We start from the raw sequence: 22,555 nt of genomic DNA, 5'->3' as shown, positions 1-22,555 counted from the left end.
ATTTGGGAGTTTTTTTTGGCTGGGGAGAGTCACAAGTGTTTGTGTGTTTGTCGTGTTGTTAGCGGTTATGTTCCTTGTCATGTGTATGCCATAAATAAAGACTCTCCTGTCTAATGTAACCCACATGTTTTTTGTTCCCACCTCCCTCCTTCCCAGCTCAGCATTTGTTTTTTTGGAGGGGTGGGAGGGATTCAGATGGTACACAGCTCTTTTGGATCATGTCTCAGCTTTTGTGAGGTCATTGAATTGTACTTATTTATTTTTTTTATATTAAAAGCAGTCACAGACTTCCTTGTTACTCACAAAGGCAGACCGGTGTAATGTGTGATTCCTATTACTTCACTAGAAACAGCACTGAGCAAATGCACAGCTGGTTACTGATGAGTCTCTGAAAACGCAATTACACACACTTCACTTCATATACAGACATTAGAATGAGCACATTTTTATTCTATATGACAGTGGTTCCCAACCTTTTTTGGCTTGTGACCCCATTTTAACATCGTAAATTTCTGGCGACCCCAGACATTCAAGACGGACACTTTTTTTTTTGCTAAAATGGATTTGTTTTTGATCAGGTAATAGTTTTCTATACAATTGTAAGGCTCAGAAGGTAAAATAATTTATGTTGACAAAATGTTAGGTTTAACAGCGGAACAAATTACAGGGAATAAGTTAATTCCTCTATTTGTTAAAACTATATTGACAGTGTTTAACCAAATAACTATATACATTTTTGTTTGCAGAATTATTATTTACACATCTACACATTTAATTATTTTAATTTGTTGTATACTAGCAGCTAAAATAATCTGTTGAATGTGCCTTTCTAAATCACTTACATTTACTGATCTATGTACTGTTAGCTCCTGATTGGTTTATTCGGTCATCTGAGATGATGTTTCAGGAAGTGTGGTAGTAGCAGTTACGGAACGTGAAAAGTACAGTACTGTTTTAAGAAGAAATCCGTCTCCATCCTGCTGTCTCATTTTATAAAGAATGAACCATTAACCACCAACGAACCCTCACGTTACACTCTGTTGCAAATAAATGTTAATTTTAGATGACTTTTAGTCTATATAATATATATTATTATGGACGGAGGCAGAAAATCCAGGTTTAGATTACTGCACAAAGTGAGAATTTTATTTTCCTATATGTACAGTCAGTTCAGCTTAGATTTACAAGGCTGTGAATAAATACTGAACAAACAATAACTCAAAATATGAATAATCAAAGAGCTGCAGCATCTGAAACCGACCACAATGAACATTTGAAAGATAAACAGTACCACGGTGCTTCAGTTTCAGCTTCACAGTTTGTCGTGTCTTTTATGGATTAGGATTGTCTTTGTCAACTCACCATATATTTTTTATTAGTAAGTTTTTATTTTTATCAATTACTAGAAACTTCAGGCGACCCCATTTGAAATACAGGTGACCCGACATGAGGTCCTGACCCCAAGGTTGCTAAACACTGCTATATGATCTTCAGTTTCCTCTGCAAGTTTTCAAAATGGTAATAATATAAAATAATGAATAAGTATGTAATTAATTGATTGTGTGGCACTAATTGCAAGCTATAGTAACCTACATACCTGTGTTTTATAAACTACTGATATCTGCAAAATTTCACTCAGTGGCTACAAAGGAAATGACTGAAGTGTTCTCATATACATTTTTAAGAATTTATGTCAACCTTTATTAATTAATGACTGTTCTGTGATGCACAGATGTGTATTTTCAAAAGTCACAATTCATTATCTGACAGATTTCTCACCTCTTATACAACACAAGCAGGTTACAGCCATATTAATTTAACCATCCAGAGTCCAGAGTTGCACTAAAAATAAATATTGTTGAATTATAGCTTCTTGTGATTTCAGTCGTTGGCTTCACACAAGGCAGACAGGAATACAGTGACAATGCTCCTTCAATATATATAAATTTATTAATATATAACTTAATTATAATGCAACTTTATACTGTGGATTCATACATGTGGAAATTTCCTCTATCCTGACCTCCTTAAATCATAACTGACGACCCCTGAAGTAACGGAACATGAATAATCCTCGACACATGTCTTGACTTTATGATGAATTGTTCTTTAGTGCTCATGATTTCCATAAAAATACCTAAAGAGCAAAAATATGAAGAATCTAAGACTTCTAATGACATGCAGCATTCCTGTATTTACACAAGTAGTGTGTTTATGGTTAAATGAACATTATTGGGTGGGGGGGTTCTATTATCATGCTTAAAAGGGTGGCCAAAGGGTTATGTCTACCTTGTGTTTTAGTGTTCGCTGGTTTCTAAAGGCTCTGACTAGAAACCATACATTTTTACATCATTTTAGACCCAAGTCATCACAACATTTTCACAATATCTAGATGAAGTAAATCAGAGGTTTCAAACTCATTTTAGTTCAGGGGCCACATACAGCCTAATATGACGTAAAGTGGGCCGGACCAGTAAAATAATATAAATAATAGGATCAGAACTTATAAATAATGTCAACGCCAAAGTTTTTTCTATGTTTTTGAGTGAAAAAAGTAAAATTCCGTAATGAAAATGTTTACATCAACGAACTGTAACTGAACATAACTTGAACAAATATGAACAACCTGAAAATTCTTAAGAAAAATTAATGTTGACAATGTTAACGCTTAACAATAATGTCAACAATATTACACCTTAGTTTATCATTTATACATGTGCATCACAACTTAGAGATCACAGTGCATCTACAAATACACAAAACATTTAATAACAGGCAGAATATTGGTACAATTCCATATACTTCTCTTCAGATATTTCAGGTTGTTCATATTTGTTCAGGTTATTCACATTTTTCGTAAAAGGCTAGTCTGTAAATGTAAATATTTTTGTGCAATTCTACTTTTTTACACTGAAACAAAGAGGAAAATTTGCAGTTTTCACTATTTTTAGGTAATTATGATAGTACTTTACTGGTCTGACCCACTTTAGATTGAACGGACCTAAAATGATTTTAACATCCTTGATTGTTAATATCTTCAGTGTAATGTTTGCATTTCACAGATTCATCCCACGGGCCGGATTGGACCCTTTGGCGGGCTGGTGTTGGCCCCCGGGCTACATGTTTGACACCTGTGAAGTAAATAAACACATTTACATTATCCTGTACATGCAGCTACAGTGTTTATATTAATTAGCTAATTTTGATACATTTGACAGCCCGTTTTGCACCGTCAGAGTTTTATATTGAATCAATGACATTTACACACTAGTATAAAGATGTAAATCAGACTCACTACATGTTGAGGGTCAGAAACCAGACCGGCTGCTGATCGACTTGCAGTTATTATTCATCATCATTTCTTCAACAGCAGTAAAACATAATGTTAGACAAACCCTGCAAGTTAGCACGGATTGAAACCAAACACTTTACTGCAGTCGGATCATAGACTGTATATCATTATTGGATGGAGTTACCAAGATATTACCCACTGGTTTCTGTATTGCCAACCTATTTAAGCCAATAGGTTGCAATTTGTTGGCTTTTTGGATCCAGATGTGAGTCAGTGGTGAGTTAATGTGAAGCACTAGCGTAATGATTCTGTAAAATCAGTGGAATCTATTAAATATTCTCTTATTAAATAAAATAAAACTCTAAAAGTCTGACTCTGCAGGTGAGTGAACTGTGACGTCTGCTGTGTCAAAGCCCAAACGCAGCAGACATCGTGACTTCTGTTTGACCTGAAATCTAATTAAGGGAGCAAAAATCTAAAGATGGACCACCAGATCACTTGTAAGAGGATCCAAATAAAACAGATAAGATCACAATGACTCCTGGAAAACATTGGCTTAGTATGTTTACAGAGAAGTTCAGTGTATGTCTATGGTAGTGAGAGCTTTTTGAAGCCAACTGGAAACACACCAAATGGCCGTTAGCGGTACTACAACTTTAAGATCTTTCCGCACTGGATTCAATTTTGAGCCTTAGTCCTTGTTGCTTGGGACAAATACTAAAACAGTGGTTTCCAACCTTTTTTGGCTCGTGACCCCATTTTAACATCACTAATTTCCGGTGACCCCACACATTCAAAACATAGACATTTTTTTGCTTAAATACTTTATTTGTTTTTGATCATGTAATAGTTTGCTATACTATGTTGCAAATAAACATTAATTTTAGATGACATTTAGCCTACATAATGTATATTATTATGGACGGAGGCAGAAAAGCCAAGTGAGAATTTAATTTTCTTTGGTCAGGATATGTACAGTCAGTCAAGCTTGGATTTACAAGGCTGACAATTAATATTGACCAAACAAGAACTCAAACTATGAATTATGAAAGAACCGCAGCATCTGAAACCGACCACAATGAACATTTGAAAGATAAACAGAACCACAGTGCTTCAGTTTCAGCTTCACAGTTTGTCATGTCTTTTATGTTTTGTGATCGTCTCTCTCAACTCACCATATATTTTTATTAGTAAGTTTTTATTTTTATTTTTATCAATTACTAGAAATTTCAGGAGACCCCATTTAAATTCCAGGCGACCCCACGTGGGGTCCTGACCCCAAGGTTGAAAAACACTGTGCTAAAGTATCACTATAAATGGTTTGAAATAAACTCATTGCCCTTCGACACCTGTGATAGAGATGGAAATGCTACAAATCCATGGTTCTCTTAACACCACACAGGACAGAAACACTGTAAAACACCATGATTATATCAATAAACAGGCTGTTTAAAACAAATGTTCCTGAGTAGGATTCCCTCTGAATCCTTCCAAAAAGTAGATCACATGCCAAATTAAGACCAGATTGTGAGACTGTCTGACCCTAGGTATTAAATGTGGCCTTTCACCATTTGCCAGACACAAATCAACAGAATCTCAGCTTTTTTTGAAGCAAAGCATGAACATTTCTTAAATGTGTATATTGGTCATCATAGTGTTTTACCTGTTCTCATCCATGTCGCTCAGAAATCCCATTCATGTATCGTTATTTGACTTTGGTTTAAGGAAAGATAACAAGGCTTGGTTTAATATAAAAAAGTCTGAAGAGACCTGATTGTAATTTGATATGAACTAAACCTACAAAGTAAACAGGATATTCTCCTATTGATGAAATGCCAAAAAGTAGTGACATATTATGTTGAAATTACACATACCCATGAAATGGCAGACAACATTTTTTCTGTTGATTAGGTTGAAAAATTAGATTTACGGTGGAAACGAGCAAAAATTAAATCAAAATTAAAATTACATTAAAAGTCATGTCATTTAATAGATGCTGTAAATGTCTGGCATTACAACAAGCAGCAGTGCAAAGACAGAAAGTTACAAAGGTCATGTTAAAGTTCGCCAACGTTACAGCTCCACTTTCTGTTATCTGGGCCTCAGCAAGACCATAAAGTGTCAAAATGAGCATCAATGGGAAGAGGAAACTAAAAGAGGTAAAGATATATTAGCCAGGTCAAGAGAGAACGATCTCAGGGCAAGGAAGAGAGGAAGGGTAGGAGCAGAATAATGAGAGACAAAGAGATGGTGAAGTTCGCAAAGGGGAGAGAAGAGTCGGATGACACTGAGGCGAAGGACTTTGTCAAACTCTGAGTGCTGGGTTGGGTGGAGATCTGGTAGAGAGGGGGTGTACAATGGGGGCGCTGGCAGGGTTGCCACGGCAGCGTTCCGGATGGGCAGGCGGTCTCCTCTCAGGGGGTGAAGGGGGACGTGGGGCTGTCAGGGAGCCTGGCAGGTAGAGACACAACGCCCTGTGACTGGGGGGGAGCACGGGTCAGTGAAAGAGGACAGCAGCGAAGGGATGGAGGCAGCGAAGGGGTGAGGTGGAGGCCTGTCTGATGAGGTGAGAAGGAGAGAGTAGAGTAGAAGGGTAGGGAGGTGATGGGGGGGGCATGAGGGAAGTAAATGAGGGCGGAGGAGGAGAAGAGCTAGAAATGATTAGAGGAGAATTATCCAAGTGTGAGTTCAGATGACGGTGGAGTAAGAGGAGGAGGCATGGAAGGATGGACTCAGACGCCCTGAACCCACCGAGTCATTAGCCCAGTGATGGGACTCAACCTCTTATTCAGGGGTTTCTTTTTTTTCTTCTGTCTTCTAATTCTCTTCATTCTTTTTTCAACAAAATACCTCCAAAAAAGTCTGAGTTTGGATTAATTGCAAACATTTTCACTCAAGTAGTTGATTGAAAGATGTAATTACTGATCATAGATAAGAATTTGTTTTCTATAGCAGCGTGAAATGTCATCTGGTTCATCTATATTTATACAGGGTGTATAAAAAAAAAATAATTTTTTTTTTGAAAAATTACCCCCAATTCCGCATTTGATAATTTTTGGAAATTTTTTTAAGGACGTCGGTAGGTAGGGGATTGGTGGATATTTGTCCAAATTTACAGACCCAGGTTTTCATGCTCCTCTTTTACTTTTACTTTCTGGTCCTCTCGTGCTCAGTTAGTCTTTTTAAATATGTGTGTGCTTGTGGGTGTGCATATGTGTGCATGTGTGTGGGGGTGTGTGTGTGTGAGTGGGTGGGTGGGGGGTGGTACTGATTTTTAAACTTATATGTAAAGCACTTTGTGCTACATCCTTAATGTATGAAAAGTGCTATATAAATAAAGATTGATTGATTGAGTGAGTGAGCAGGGGCAAATTGTGCAATCCAAGTTAAAACTGGTTTGCGCAAAGTAGCGATGGGATTTAAATCCAATCAAAGGTCATGGGAGGGGACAATGGGCATCCATCTTGTTTTCCACAAAATTACCAGGTTACAGCATTAACACTTTGGCCACCATGTCAGTTTCATTTCTTAACCCATGACAGCTGTTCCTGCCTTTCAAAGTTAATTCAACTTGTTTAGGCCTGAAAATGTCACTGAGGACAGGCCAAGTGCACTCGGTGCTCTGATGACTTGGTGCTCTGAAGGCAGGTTTATGGAAAACAAGATGGATGCCTATTGTCCCCTCCCATGAGCTTTGATTGGATTTGAATCCCATCGCTACTTCACGCAAACCAGTTTTAACTTGGATTACACAATTTGCCCCTGCTCACTCGTGCATGAAAACCTGGGTCCGTAAATTTGGACAAATATCCACCAATCCCCTACCTACTGACGTCCATAAAAGAAAATTCCAAAAATTATCAAATGCGGAACTGGCGGTAATTTTTCAAAATGCATAGTTTTTTTTTTTGACACACCCTGTATTTAGTCTTCTGATTTGACCTGAGAGGACAAAGCTACAGAAGGAGGTTGTGTATTCTGAAACTTTGGCATTTTTTTCCCCTTAATTTTAGCTCCTGTGGCTTCAAAGGAACTGCTCTTCTTGTTGCGAAATCCCCCAGTGGCCATTTGTGGTACTGTAATGAAAAAATTCTCTATGAACCACAATGAAACTTTTATAAAACTGTTGACAGAATTTGTATAGGTGTTTAGTCTTCTGAGTGGGTAGTGTGTATCTGTGGACTCACTGGGCAGTGAGTGAATAGTGAAACTATTTGGTTGGTGCATTTATCACTGAGCTTATTTTTTAATTCTTCTTTTTAAATTTTGGTCATTTGTTACATCGGCTTAATTCACTGTAAATTAATAATCAAATCTCCTGAGGCCATTTTCCTAACACACTTGTTAAAATCAACACCAAGCTCATGCAGTAATTCTAAAAATCAATTAAATCCTGATAAAATAATTGTCCTTATTTGTTTTCATGTGTAAAACGAAACTGAACCAAATAAAAAATACACCAGTTTACATGACTCACTGACTTGGACCATACAAAGTATTTGGAAGTTTGGACACACCTTTAGGCAAGAGTGTTGTGATGTAAAAGTTGGTTGCAAAAACGCGGAGCACTGCTGGTTGTTACAAGATTTGCTTTAATTCAGGTGAGAAGAATGGTAGTCTAGTCAGGCCGGTACCATCAGGGTCAAAGGTGCACATGAACGAGCGTTGTGTGAGTTTGCGTACACATGTACACTGGCAGCTGTTTATAAAATAGTAGTTTTGCCTCCTGACCTTATGAGAGGAGTCTTCCCTTCTTGGAAAAACAAAACTAGCACGTGGAGCATACATAACATGTGTCATTAGGTCACAAATTGCTAAATAGGCATTAGCAGATTGTGCTCTTAGCTATTAACCTTTTGCCATTTTATGATACCGCAAATACAGTTGGAAATCATAAATAACTCATAAGACTCGACAAAGACACTCCGCTGGCGTTCTTCTCCTCTCATTTTTTCACAAAGGTGCACTTATTAGTGGAGGCCAGATTGCAATGATCAGTGACACAGACAATCATGTGGCTCGCTCTTGTTTCTCTCAGACCTTTGGGTGCCCTCGTCTGTCTCTCTACGTCTTTCTCCTAGTCTGCTTCCCTCCCGCTATCACAAATGAAGGGCTGTTCCTGTCGGTGTCATATGATGTCTTGTGGCCCTGTAGTGGTAGCAGAACAGTGACAGTTTTATCCCTGTGCCATCTGATCGACACACCATTCCTTGTCACATGGACACACAGACACACACACACACTGCAAGTTTGTGTGTCTGCATCCTTGTATGAGCATAAATCAGGTCACCAACAGTACCAGCCCTTAGACATGTGCTTCTGTTTACTGTACAAAGGCTGCACTCACAGCTTTGGTAATGCCACTTCCCAGTCAACATTTACCCTTGATTTTTAATGTGCTTGTTTGTGTTTTTTTTTTTTTTTTTTTTTTTTTTTTTTTTTACATAATAAAACTTTTAATAGGGGGGAATTTAGGGATGACAAAAAGTCTACAGGATAAACTCTAGGTTAACTTTTCTTGTTTTTCCTTGTATTTGAGAGGCATCCTCAGCACAGAGACACTCATACAGCCCGTCTCTGCTGTCCTTAATCATTTGTTTCTGCGGCACATAATCACCATTACTGCACAAATTATGTTGTTCCACTTTACTCCCCCTCTGCCCTCTGTTTCTGTCCTTCCATTTGTCCTCTTTTTAGTGCGTAAAAGGCCAATTTGAGTTGCATTTTGCTCAATTGTGATTTCATTCCATGAAGACTTATCCCTTCTCCAAAAGGAAAACAAAAACAAAACAAAACAAGAAAAATAACACAGCAGACAAGACTCATAATTATGGCTTCTTGATGACTTCTGCATCTGTTGCGTACTCGCTGTGTTTAACCTTAACAGATTTTCTCACTTTGCAGACTACTTGAAACACAAGGTACATTGCCACTCTAGACCTAGTGTAACAAGGGAATTGCTTCTCTTGAGTATCATTTCAGTGCTTCTGTGCACATTTCTGGGCTATTTGACCCATTAGTTGTCAATATTTGGGAAAAGAACAAACAGCACTAAGAGGTTTGATAGGTGTTTTCAAGTGCACTCGAAAAAGGTGGTCAAAGGACAGCGAGTGTTAAAAGGGCAATTTGTCATATTTTTCGAAAATTAACTAAAACCATCAGAGAGAAGAAATAACAGCTTGATGATGACAAACATTTTTAAATTACAGAGATATCTAAACTTAGCATGCTAATCAGTTAGCCTGATCCATGTTGTAATACCATGTTTGACCTGAAGAGGCGTATTCACTGTAGTGAGAGTAGGGGTGCTGCTAACCAACTGTGGGCCCCATGGAAGGTAAACGTTGTGGACCCTTTCATAAAATTCAGTATCTTGTCAATCTGTCGGAGCGGGGGGGAGGGGGTTGTATGTATCGCTAGCATGAAAACAAAACTGAAACTTAACGTACTTTCAACGTTCGACTCCTGACTCCTGTGCCTCTCTTATACAGCGGATCTTACACTAAATTTTCACAACTTCTAGCTTGTATCCACTGGACCCCCTCCACTGCCCTATGGGCCCCCTGAATTTGTCATGTTTACCCCCCCCACACACACACTTCAGCAGCACCCCAGAGTAAGAGCGTAGTCCAGGGGTTCCCAACCTTTTTGGCTTGTGACCCCATTTTAACATCACAAATTTCTGGCGACCCCAGACATTCAAAACAGAGACATTTTTTTTGTTGCTAAAATTAATTTGTTGTTACTCATGTAATAGTTTGCTATACTATGTTGCAAAAAAAAAAAAGTTAATTTTAAGTGACATTTGGTCTATATAATGTATATTATCATGGATAGAGGCAGAAAAGCCAGGTGTGGATTACTGCACAACGTGAGAATTTTATTTTCCAGCTTGTCCAGCTTGGATTTACAAGGCTGACAATTAATACTGAACAAACAATAACTCAAACTATGAATTATGAAAGAGCTGCAGCATCTGAAACCGACCACAATGAACATTTGAAAAACAGTACCACAGTGCTTCGGTTTCAGCTTCACAGTTTGTCGTGTCTTTTATAGATTGGGATCGTCTCTCTCAACTCACCAAATATTTTTTATTAGTAAGTTGTTGTTTGTTTGTTTTTGTTTTTTTAAGCAATTACTAGAAATTTCCGATGACCCCATTTGAATTCCTGGTGACCTCTCGTGGTGTCCTGACCCCAAGGGTGAAAAACACTGGTGTAGTCTGAGAGGAACGGTCAAGGATCAGGTCAAGCAGTGACACGGTTACATGTTTGGTGTTCAGTGGGCTCAAACTTTGTACATAGTATATAACTTATGTCAAGGTGTGTTACATATTTCAGTAGATATTTGTAAGTACTTAAACATAGTAAGAATGATGATTGTATAAAATAATATTTTTAACCAAAAATATTTTAAAATGTGCTCAGTGACATAGTTACATCAAAATGTCGCTGATTTTGACAAGGTTTACACCATAGTGCTTAACATGCAGTTCCCATAGAAAATTCACTTAAATTTGTCTATGATGTGTTAAATAACATATTTAGCTAAACTGATGTCAAAATTTAGAAAAATATATTGGAAACTTTTGGACTTATTGATACAGCTTTAAAGTGACATGGTTTCAATTCTTGATGCTATTATGATGCAAGGGCCAAAGTGTCTAGAAGACAAGTCAAATATTTTTAATGCAAACATTTATTATACATCACAGTAATAAGCTAACAAATGAGTGCATACAGAAAAGAAAAAGAGAAACTTTGATTTTTCTCAAAGATGTACATGTTCCCTTGACCTGACCTTAAAGCAAAAGTAAGCAGTAAATCCAATGATGACGAAAGCTCTTGAAACACCTGCTGTAGAAAAGATACAATGTTCAACAGTAACAGAAATAATAGAAATAAAACTGATATGGATCTGGTCTCTACTGCTGGACACAATACTTTGCTAAACAACAAAGCCTGGTGAGTTAGCAGTGCAGTATCACTTATTAACCTAGCCGCAGTTTGGAAATGCTTCCTATGTTAATGGTTTATTGATATGGCGTTTACAAAAATTAAGCAAACAAAACAAAACAAAAGACACTTTGTATTTGTTTTGGGTGGATAACTATACCACAACTTTCTGTTAAATTCTGCCCCCTTCTGTTGATAGTTGGAGTTATTGTTTTTATGTCAATCTTACAAGTTGCACCTTTAACACAGTTCAATGATGTCATTTACAATCGCTGTCATGGAGAATGTATTGTACTGCACGATAAAGCTTCATTTTTTTCATCATCTGCCGAAAAACTGTAAATACTACACTTATTATTAAAAAGTTGAAAATGGGAAAAACAAAGAAATAACTTAATCGCTATAATTGATCCATAAACCTGATATTGCTAAATAGACTAAACCATGCAGACACAGTACAAATAATTAATTGTGGACATACGTTGTGTCTAAGTCATGTCTAAAATATAAAAATAATGAATAATGCTTGGGTGTAATTTGGGTCAGAGGTCCATATAAATGTTTTTCCAGTTTGCAGATGACCATAACTTTATGATCTGATGACCCAGACAACACTGGCCTAAATGCATCTTTCTCAGATATTTCATTATTACTTAAGGCTATAATCTGCTAAGGACACAGAAAACATAATGTGAAAGTAAAGGAATGGAGGACAGAAGGAAGAGAAAAAGGTTTCATAATGTAATTTCCTCAGCCCATAATGTGAATTTAAAATTCAGTAACATCACATTTTCATAAGGTATTTTACATTTTAAAGTGTAAGATTTATGTAAAGATCCCCTCAAATGCTCAAAACAGCGACATTTTCAAAGTGGGTGTGCGATACAATCAAAGTTTGACGTAGGCAGTCACTACAGAACTTGATTATTTAACAGGCTGTTTTTGGGAATGGTTGCATGAACTGAGTAACGGCTGAACACACCAGAGCTCTATCAAGTGTTTTTTTTTTGTTTGTTTGTGTTTTTACATTTTTTTTTACATTTAACAAATTTTATAAATATTTTTGCATTGCTGATAATTTCATTTTTAAAAAAAAAAAAAGTCATTTAGTGATTTTTTTTGTGTAAAAAGCATTACACAAGCAAAGTTTGCTCCCTTTTTTAAAGTCCATGTTTTAATTCTAACTTTAACCCCCCCGTATCCCACCCAGAGAGGCCCTTAACCACAAAGTGCACATAATAGGCACAGTTGCAGAATAATGTCAAATTTTTTTCACAGTTTGTTTTTAATCAACTTGAGCCGTACATAAAAATACCAAATACTCAACAACTGTCATGTTTTTTTTTTTAACCCTTTAAATGCCATGTTTGTAATGTACACAAACTACATTTTTTGATGCAAAAAACACACACAATTTTTTTTTTCCCAATATACTACATAAAATTGGATTACTTATTTTTTTTATTTGTGCAAACTGGCATATGTCAGTTATTAACAGAAACACTGGTTAATATACATTGTTATTTTTTGCGCCAGGTCAAATTTTTTTTAAAATTCCGGCTCCTTTCACCACTTGTGCCTAAAATGCACATCAAACTATTAATATGTATGACTTCAAATTTCTATTCCCTTCAAAAGACCAATAATATTTCAAAAATATGTCTGGATATATATTTATGTTGTTGTGACTGAAAATCTGGGTTGTTCTGTAACTCTTCATTTGTGACGGTCCCTGTCTGTCCGCCTGCATTATGGGATATTGTACTCCGGACTGTGCATGTGTGAGTCACAGGGGAATATGGGTGCGATGGCAGAGCTTTAACCTCATGCACACTGTTATATTGATCCATACAAGCCTCAGTGACTGTTGCTACAGAACAGGCTGCACTCTTTCATACGGCGCGCTCCCCGTCACCAGCCTCAGCGGCGGCTAAACAGGAGTACACATGACACACACACACACACTGCTTTCACACCCATCAGCCTCTGGGCTAACACACTGCCACCAACCCTGCCCTCTCCTTCTGCCTCTGCCTCACTTCCCTACCCCCATTTGCTCTCCCTCTTTCTCTACCTCACTTTTCCTCTAATGAGTTGCAACACTGATAACGAGCCTGATGATCTTCCATTGATTTGGCTATCACTTGCTTGTCTGGTAATTGATCCGTAGCTGAGCCTCTAGTTAATTATATGGGCTTCGACATGGACCCCTGCCCCGGGGGGAATTCTCAAGTCCTGCACAATAATAGTTTTAATAAAGGAGCCTGACGATCTTCTGCATCCTTTTCCATGATTTTTCATCTTTCTATCTTTCTATTTCCATTCTCATCCCTGTGACACCCCCCCCCTCCTAAAATTTTCCATCTCCGTATTTTTACTTCTAGGTCTTTTTTTTTTTTTTTTTTATTTTCTCTGTCATCATGGCCATTACCATCAGTAGAGGCAAGGGGGAAGGAAAGGGGGAAAAAAGAGGGAGAAATGTGGAGAGAGAGTGAGCAATATTGGCAGAGTCCACTACTCCCTCCCACAAATAACAGCCATTAACCAGCCAGGTCAGAAGCTGAGCCACCAGCTTGACTTGAAACACTGAGTGCCACTCGAAAAACCCACAGACTAGCACATTTACAGACAAGAGGGGGGAGAGGGAGGGAGAGTAGAGATGAGAGAAAGGGAGCGTGATCTGGAAAGCAAAAAGGAACCTTGGCTGCTAAATTGTCACTTAATATAATTAGCCTAAGCCTCAGCATTACCTTTTCAATAAGTTGTTAAGAGTGCAGTACATGGACAGGAGATGGCACATTACGCCTTTTACGACAAGACTGCTTATGTCTTCTGACAAGACGCAAAAGATAAATGAAGAAAAGAAGATGAACAAAGAGAGATAGAAAGGAGAAAAGATAGAGATGTAGGTATTGGAAGGGGAAAAAGGAATAGCTTAAGCTTGAAACACAAATTCACATTTTCAAAGTGGCGAGATCCACATTTTTCTCCAGCCAGGTACAAATCTGTGTAAAACACTAACCGCTGGTGTGATCATCTCAGTAAAGGTTAACGCAACGCTGCCATTAGTCCACGGTACAAAGGCTTTTAACGGACACCTAAGCATCTGTCTGCCACAATTTACCACAAAATTTGAAGTGACTTTATATATCTAAAGATATTTAATGTTAGGTGAGGAGAAAAGTTCCCCTCTTTTCTGTCCCTCTCTCTTTTGTTCCCTGGCGGTGGAAAGATCACAGTGACATCTCTCTCTCTCTCTTTCTCTCTCTCGCTGCGGACTCAGGTCTAATGATGGTGGGGTAAAAAGATGGGGTGGAGAAGAAGAAATGGGAGATTTAAAGGGAAGAGGAGAGGAAGAGAGGAAAATGGGAGGGTGGTGGGTTGGGGTGGGTTGGGGTGGGGGTCTTCATTGTTTGAGATGTGTCCTGTGCTGTGTCAGAGGAAGCATAGATCTCCTTCCTCTTTTTTTATTTTATCCTCCTGTGTGTCTTTTTCTCTGTGTCTGCCTCCCTTTACTCCTCCATCCCTCATTTTATTCCCATACCTTTGCTGCTGTGGGGACCAATTTGGCTAAAATGGAACCACTTCCTCATTTTTTTCTTAATTAAAATCTGAGAGCCTCTGCGGGGGGGGGGGGGGGGGGGTTTCCTCCGTCTGTGTGTGTGGTGTGTGTGTGTGTGTGTGTGTGTGTCAGACTTTGTGTTCATATGCATGCTAGTGGCAGACTGCCTGCGTTCCATTAGTCTTTCATTAGAGTGAATGAAAATTAAACAAAGGTACCAGGTTTTTATTGGTGGTAAAACAAGTCTAAGGATTTTCTTTTTTTTTTTTTTTAATGTCTGTTTGTTTCTTATTTTTGACAAATCTGACATTTTCAGCCATGACCAAACAACATTTCTACACAAGAATCTTCTATTTTTACTTTTTCAGAACAGAAACAGTGGCTTCTGTCATGCCGTGTGTGTGTGTGTTTTTTTTTTTTTTTTCAGATGCAAAAAGCTCTTTTGCTAAGCGCTGTGTGTGTGTGTTTTTCTGTGTGTATGGTGGGATAGTCCCACTGGGGAACTAAGTTGCTCTGAGACGTGCCGGCCGCTCACAGCGCAAATGGTAATAAGGCAGGGGGACAAATGCTCCCCCTTCCTCCTGCTCCGCGATGGTGCTTTCCCCCACCTCCCTGCCCCTAACAGAGGAGGGGGTGTGTGCATGTATATGTGTGTGTGTGTGTGTGTGTGTGTGTGAGGAAGCGTGCAGCGCGATGTCATTGAGCATCTCAGACCGGAGCGGCACAGTTGACTCAGTTGAGCCTCACACACAGAAACACACACACATATATACACACACATTCACATACGGACACTTAGAGAGAGCCACCGTCTCTCTCTCTCTCTCACTCTCTTACTCTCACTCGCTTGCTCTCACATGCTCCTGCACAGACACACACACACACACTCACACACACACACACACACACACTCTGAGACGGACGCTCAGGCACTCAGTTCAGTTCCACAGCGGCTGCAGCGGAGTACAGAGGAGTAGAACCAGAGAGAGAGGAAAAGAAACAGGACAGGCGGCACGGACGTTAAGAGAGGGACACGATCACAGAGAGAGAGAGAGAGAAAGAGAGAGGGAGAGAGGAGAGAGAGAGAGAGAAAGGCAAAGAGAGGGAGAGAGAGAGAGAGAGAGAGAGAGAGAGAGAGAGAGAGAGAGAGAGAGAGAGAGAGAGGAGCGGGAGGCAGGGAGAGCTGGATAGCTGGTGGCTCACTCCCACAACACATCTTCACTTTGCTGGGACAGGCACAGAATTGATGGTAAGAAACATTCATGCATTATATTGACTCAACTGTTTGCTTTTTATGCAGGTTTCAAATGGAACTTTTTTGTGCTTAGAAAAAAAAAAAAAAAGACTTCTAAAAATGTTTCCTTAAAAGCTTATCTTACATTTTGTGTGTTTGTCCAGTTTATTTCACAGTATGCTGAATTTTGATTTTCACACAGGAAATTACAGATTGCATCTATTCATTTATTTTTTTTAAAAAATACTTATTTAGTTCTTTAATGTGCATGTGATTACTTTACTTTTTTCTTACTTTTCTAAGAATTTCTGTGTGTTTACATTGCGACATGTGTACAAGTGCATGCATGCAAACCTGATTGTGTTTGAGGATGTGTGTTTGTATTGAGTCTATGTATGAATGACTGACAGATGGATTAAAGCAGAAAAAAAAACAAAAACTGAGGCCACGGGCATCATCACACAACCCCCCTCTTTTTTTTTTTTTTTTTAACTCCATAGTTGCACCCCTTCTCATCAGTCCTCATCTCACCTTCATCCTTCTCCTCATCCCTCCTCACCTCCAGTGCTCATCTTGGCCCGTTCAAGACGAGGCCCCCCCAGAGGAAATATCATCACAAGCCCCTCTTTTTCTTTCTGTCTTCATGAGAATTAACTCCACACACACTCCTTGTTCCGCCACCAGAGCTGCCAAGAAACCTCACACACATCTACTCCCTCGGCTCCCCTCTTGCTGTTATCCTTCTCAAGACCTGCAAAAAAAAAAAAAAAAAAAAAAAAAAAAAAAAGAAGCAACACGACCCCAAAAGAACCCACCTTCACTGACTTTTTTTTCCCTTTCTCTCCTCCTTCACACTCCCACATCCCTCCTGCCCTCCCTCTCTGTCTCTCCCTCTCTCTGTCTAAGTCCAAGGAGGCAGAGTTGGATGTGAGAGGCAGTGAGTGCGACACAGTCCCACCAGAGTCCAGCACAGACCCAGAGTCGCCCAGGCCGCCACCGCCACCTTCAGCTAAGGCTAACAAAACCACTGACACCGCTGGCGTTTGTGCGAGCATCCCCTCCAGTAGCCACACCAGCAGCTCCAGCTCCAGCTCCAGCAGCAGTAGCAGCAGAAGTGGTCTGGGTGGCATTAACGTCGTTAGCAGCAGCGCTGAGGGAGCAGGCGAAAGCTCCATGCAGTTCAGCACCAGACCGCCTAGTGCTGAGCAGCCGGGCTTCATGGGGACATGGCAGCAGCAGAGCACTGACAGCAACCTCCTCTACAGAATGTCCCAGCAGGTACGTCAGCCTCCTCATCCTCAACATCTCTGCCTCTTTGTCTCTCCTCTTCCTGTTCTCTTTCCACATTTTCCATCTACATCTAAAATCCAAACTTTTATTTTATGTGTCTTGTGTGTGTGTGTGTGTGTGTGTGTGTGTGTGTGTGTGTGTGTGTGTGTGTGTGTGTGTATGACATTTGCTGTCTTGGTAGTTGTGTGTGTGTGTGTGTGTGTGTGTGTGTGTGTGTGTGTGAGGATCAGTGTTTATGTGAAAGTGTGTCAGTAGATGCATGTGTGTAATTTGAGGGGAGGGGACTTGTGAGTTTTTGTCTGTGATTTTTTATAATTCTTTAAAAACCTTCAATATTTCGGGCAGTTTGGAAATATTTCAGAGTTGATTTCTGTGTTTGTGTGATTTATTTATTTTATTTTATTTTTAACACAAACCATGTCTTTTCATTCATGCAACCTTAGTGTGTGTATGCTATTTAATCATGTTAATTCAACACATTCATTTTCTTTTCTGTAATATTATTATAAATAGTTTTTTTGTGTGTGTGTTTATAGAAACATATTTTTTTAATGCACAATTTCAAAGCATCAGAAAATTCATTTATTTCACCTTCTGATGGATTATCCCTTGTCCTGGTTCGTTACATACATGCTTAAGTCTCCTTAATTGGTGTATGAGCGGTGTGGAGTTTAAAAGCATACAATAGCTGTGTTTTGGTAACCCCAGTGCCGATAAAGACCCGGGAAGGGGCACCCCTCTGGGACCGGCTAATTAACTTCATGTGGCCGAGGCAGGAAGCCCCATGCACGGCTGCAGAACAGCAGAAGAGCCGTGAATGTACACAGGCTTGCATGGAAAACTCATGATGATAACGGATAGACATGCACCGGCGCAGGAAAAAGTCCACATTTTCTTTTCGACATTTCGCGTCTGCTTTCTTGGATAAGACACTGAATTTCTATCTTGTTTTTTTTTTTTTTTTTTTTTTTTTTTTTTTTCTTTTGCAGTAGTCCAAAGTTAGAACATTAGAGTTATTTTTAAATGGACGGGGGCTTTTGTGGTTTCGACGGAAAATGTAAGGTGAGGAGATGGATGTGAGGAAAGACAGTTGTGTGTGAGGATGTGTGTGTTTGTGTGTCCGTTCGCGCGCACGTGTGTGAGGGGGAGCCGGTGCAGATAGCGGATGGTTGTTGGGCTGCTGTTAATCATTGCGGGACCTGCAGGCTCTCCGTACCATGCGCGCGCTGTTACGCATTCAGGACGCAGCGGTTCTTGCGCAACAGCTTCGCCGCGGATCTGTGTTTGTAAAAAAAGATGAGAAAGTTACTCTGTCACCTTGACCATACTTAAAACCCGGGAGTTTTTAGAAATCCCAGAGGTCTAATCGTGAAGGTGAAACTAAAACACGTGCCGGTGTTAACTTTAGGGGATTAGAGGTTTTTCAGTAGAAGTTTTGTTTTGCGTTAAACTCTTCATATTTAAGATAAGGTTTAGATCACGGTCTGAGACGGACATTGTAGCAAATTCAATCCACACCATCTCCCTGCACACAGCTTTTATATTTGCATTACCTGTATTATATCTAAGAGTCTAAAGTTGTTTTTCCTTATGAATCGCTCATACAAATTACAGATAAGTGAATTGGACCAGACGGACGGTGTTGGTGAGATCAGTGCGTTCCTCTCTTCTCCTCTCCTCTCCTCTCCTCTCCTCTCTTCTCCTGTCCTCGGTCTGAGCAGGTGGATGCATGGGCCCCTGCGCTCAGCATCTGCTGGGACCCCACGTTTGCATCCCCAGTCCTTTTTACAAATGCGCACCGTTGTTTCAATATAATCAGCTGTGGGACTCGTTGTTATTTATCCTTCCTCGCACCACTTAGAAGACATCTTCCCATGTTTAGTAGGCATGACATAAATTCTCCGAAGGAAGCCTGTTCCTTGACAGACTCGCCTTATTGGAATCTAACCGATAATGACTTTGTGTTTGCCGAGGCTGTCGCACCCTGGGGTGTTGGAGAGGAATGTTTTATGGGGCTTGCGTTTTAAAATTTCCCTCCCTCCCTTAAAGATCAACTAGGTGACGCGAGGGATGCGGTATTTTATCATTGTTAGGCCAAATTATATTTTCATCTGATCGATAGAGACGCACAGCAGCTTGTGCGCACTGCGTCCAGGACAGATGCGGCTGTGGTGGGACGCAGGGCATCTGTAAGCCAAAAAAACATTTGGCAATACTTTAGAAATTTCTTGTAAATTACACACCCAAGGCAAGACTTAACAAATGAGACAAATCTCACACATTCATCTTCTTCACTCACTCTGGATGACGTTGAAGCTGTGATTCACAGGTGTCTGATCAGTTCGGTGCATTAACACTATGACCGATCCCAGCAAAGAGGACAAATGGAATTAACAAATTATGAACGAACAGATTTGATGTTAAAGCTTTTTATCTTTTTTTTCGTCGTATTTTAAAACACTATCATAACCGAAAAAGCAGCGCCCTATTCCTTCACCTTAAAATAAATTATTGGATCAAAAACTGGAATCGAGTGTCAGCTCAGAATTTAAATGCTTTGATTTCTGCATTTTAGTAATTTTTATTTATTTTGTTTTACTGCAGCTGTGGACAATTTCATTATTCAGAAATGTCTTCTTTTTAATTTTCACATGGATTTTTTTTTCAAGACTTAGAAACGTTTTGTCCAATTTCTCTCCAGTTGCTGCTGTTACACCATAAATTAAAGAAACAGATAAAAAGAAAGGCGTTTAAAAATATTTATTATTATTCATTGAATTACCTTATTGCTTCTTTTGATGGCAAAGTAATGCCCTGTCCACATAAAATCGCTTCTTATTGTTTTCTGTTTGTTTAACAAAACGAAATAAATAATAGAGAGAATTAAGGCATTACTGTAGGTGTAATAATTTACACTTTTCATAACAGGCCTTGATAGGCTTTTAATGTTTGAGGAAACTTTTTCTTTCCTCAAACCTTATAGCAGTGTCAACAGGAAACAGCACAAACAGCAGACAGTTTAAATGAAATCAATGGAATGGATTCGATAAATACTGCCTGTTTTCTCAGCCTCGTAATGTTCAGAAACGGCTGAACATTTCACAGAACACTGCAAGAGGGAACTTACATAATTGTTTATATGAAGAGAAGAAAAAAAATTACAAGCCTTAATTAGGAGTTGAATTATTTCCTAAGCATAATATTTGGAGCTTTAATTGAGCCGCTGCTGTACGTGCGTGGCTATGAATATCGACCCTTGCAAGTTAAAAAAAAAAAAAAAAAAAAAAAAAATCGGAGTTAAGTGATACTACTTGGCTAATTGGTTCATCAGCGATAATTCATGCACAATATAGCAGCCGTAGGCCCAGTCTTTTTTCCTTCCTTATTATTATATTTATTTATTTATTTATTTTTTTATTATTTTCGGCTCTTCTTTATATGCGTGAAATAACAGAAGGATTCGTGCGTAAAAATGTGCCTTCAAGTCCACCTGATGAGGATGTGATGCTGCCACTCAGGCTCACTGCAGACCTCAGAGCTAAAAATAAAATTATAGTAGTAGTTCAGTGCATGTCTCCAGTCTTATACTACCTCTAAAATAGACTCTTCCTTTTCTTTTTGCAAGGGTGCTGTAACGCGTCTTCCTTTGAAGTGCGACAGGTCGACTATGGGCCGAGACCTGGAAGAGGTACAGTGGCATTACAGCTCGCCTGGCTTCTGTCTGCTCTCAGTTTACTGCCTGCTTCATGTCATACGGAGGCTCCTGGATCCACACAGAAAGACCACAATTTAAGCATTTAGAACTGTAAATTAGAAATAAACACAGACCTGTAATAATAATAATAATAATAATAATAATAATGATAATAATGATAATAGATTTTGGATTTGACTATAAATGCATTTTGCAATTAAAATATATCCATGAATTCCACATACAAATCCAGTCTGTTGAGTATTGTTATAAAAAATCAATATTTCTATATTTAATGTTAATTATTTCCTATCCTAAAAAAAAAAAAAGAAAAAAGCCCGGTCATTAGTTTAAGGCAGAATGTCTGCTTTTTTAAATTTTTTTTATTTTTAATGCGAATCAAATTGTCAAACAGCGTGAAAGGTATTCTACCATTGATCAGCATAAATACATTAAAGTTAAAACATACTCTCTGATCATTTTTCCACCTTAAAAAAAAAAAAGCATTTAAAATGTCTAAAGTTCACTCTCATTTATTCCATGTTCGATCTGTCTTCATTATTTTTTCATCTTTTCCTGTCATGTGTTAACTTTTACTGGGATCAGTCTGAAAGCGGGATCAGTTCATTTACCCTTGTTTTATAAATGTCATTAGCGTAGTGTACACTGTGTGCAGTCCTGTCTGTGTGTGTATGTGTGTGTGTTCAACTGTTGAAAGTGAATGGTGTAAGCTCTGAAGGCATGACAGATATTTGTGAAGTAACATGCTCCGCTTTGTTTTGTCTGAGGCAAAGAAATGGGCTTGATATTATCCTCTAATCTGCCTATTAACACACTGATACACTTACAGTTGGGAGTGTATGTGTGTGAGTATGTATGTATGTGTGTGTGTGCTCAATTGTGTGTGTTTTGCACAGTTGGGTCCCGTGTGTTGCATGTTGCATATGTGGTACATATGCATTGCTTCTTGCTATTGTGTGGGACTGGGAGGCAGTGATTTGATGCATATGTGCAGAATTATCCACAGTGAGTGAACGTGTGTGTGTCGTTACACTCAACTGTTATTATTTCCATGTCTGTCTTTGATGGGTCGTTGCACACAGAGCATATGGACGCATATACGTACATGTATCTGGTGTCAAAAGTGTGTGTGCTTGTTCTGACAGTGGTGTTTATGTGTATTCGTATGTGCGCTCCGTGCCTGTGCTTTTGCCATTTATTTTTCTGTGTGGGTGGCTAAATACTCATATGCCAGTTGTGTGAGTGTGTGCATGTGAGAGGGAAACCGTGAGTGTAGTTTTCTGAGTGTGTCCTCTCGTTCGTTCGCTCTGTGTGTGTGTGTGTGTGTGTGTTGGCTCTGGCTCCATGTGTGTGCGGGTGCGAGGTGAAGTGTCTCTTGGCTGGCCTTGGCTGGAGAGCTGGAGGAGAGCAGAGGTGAAAGAGGAGATTTGCAGAAAAGACACGCACCACTTCCCCCATTACTACTTTTTCTTCTTCTTCTCCTTCTACGTCTCTGTCTCTCACT

At 39.1% G+C, this 22,555-nt stretch overlaps 1 protein-coding gene across 3 annotated transcripts in view; it reads left to right on the top strand.

Annotated features, from left to right (window-relative positions):
* Window positions 1-22,555, top strand: part of bnc2 (basonuclin zinc finger protein 2) — a 219,509-nt gene that overhangs the window by 92,282 nt on the left and 104,672 nt on the right. For 2 of the 3 annotated variants that reach the window (XM_030145561.1, XM_030145578.1), the window contains exons 1-2: window positions 15,715-16,061; window positions 16,953-17,324. In XM_030145561.1, coding sequence (XP_030001421.1) covers window positions 16,059-16,061; window positions 16,953-17,324 — 375 coding nt within the window. In that variant the 5' untranslated portion in view covers window positions 15,715-16,058. Of the gene's footprint in view, window positions 1-15,714; window positions 16,062-16,952; window positions 17,325-22,555 lie in introns of those variants that run through there. The other variant, XM_030145569.1, reaches the window with a different exon arrangement.

This window comes from Sphaeramia orbicularis, chromosome 1 (genome assembly GCF_902148855.1).
Source record: "Sphaeramia orbicularis chromosome 1, fSphaOr1.1, whole genome shotgun sequence".
In the NCBI taxonomy this organism is placed as follows: Eukaryota; Metazoa; Chordata; class Actinopteri; order Kurtiformes; family Apogonidae; genus Sphaeramia; species Sphaeramia orbicularis.
This window is presented reverse-complemented; position numbering and strand designations above follow the sequence as displayed.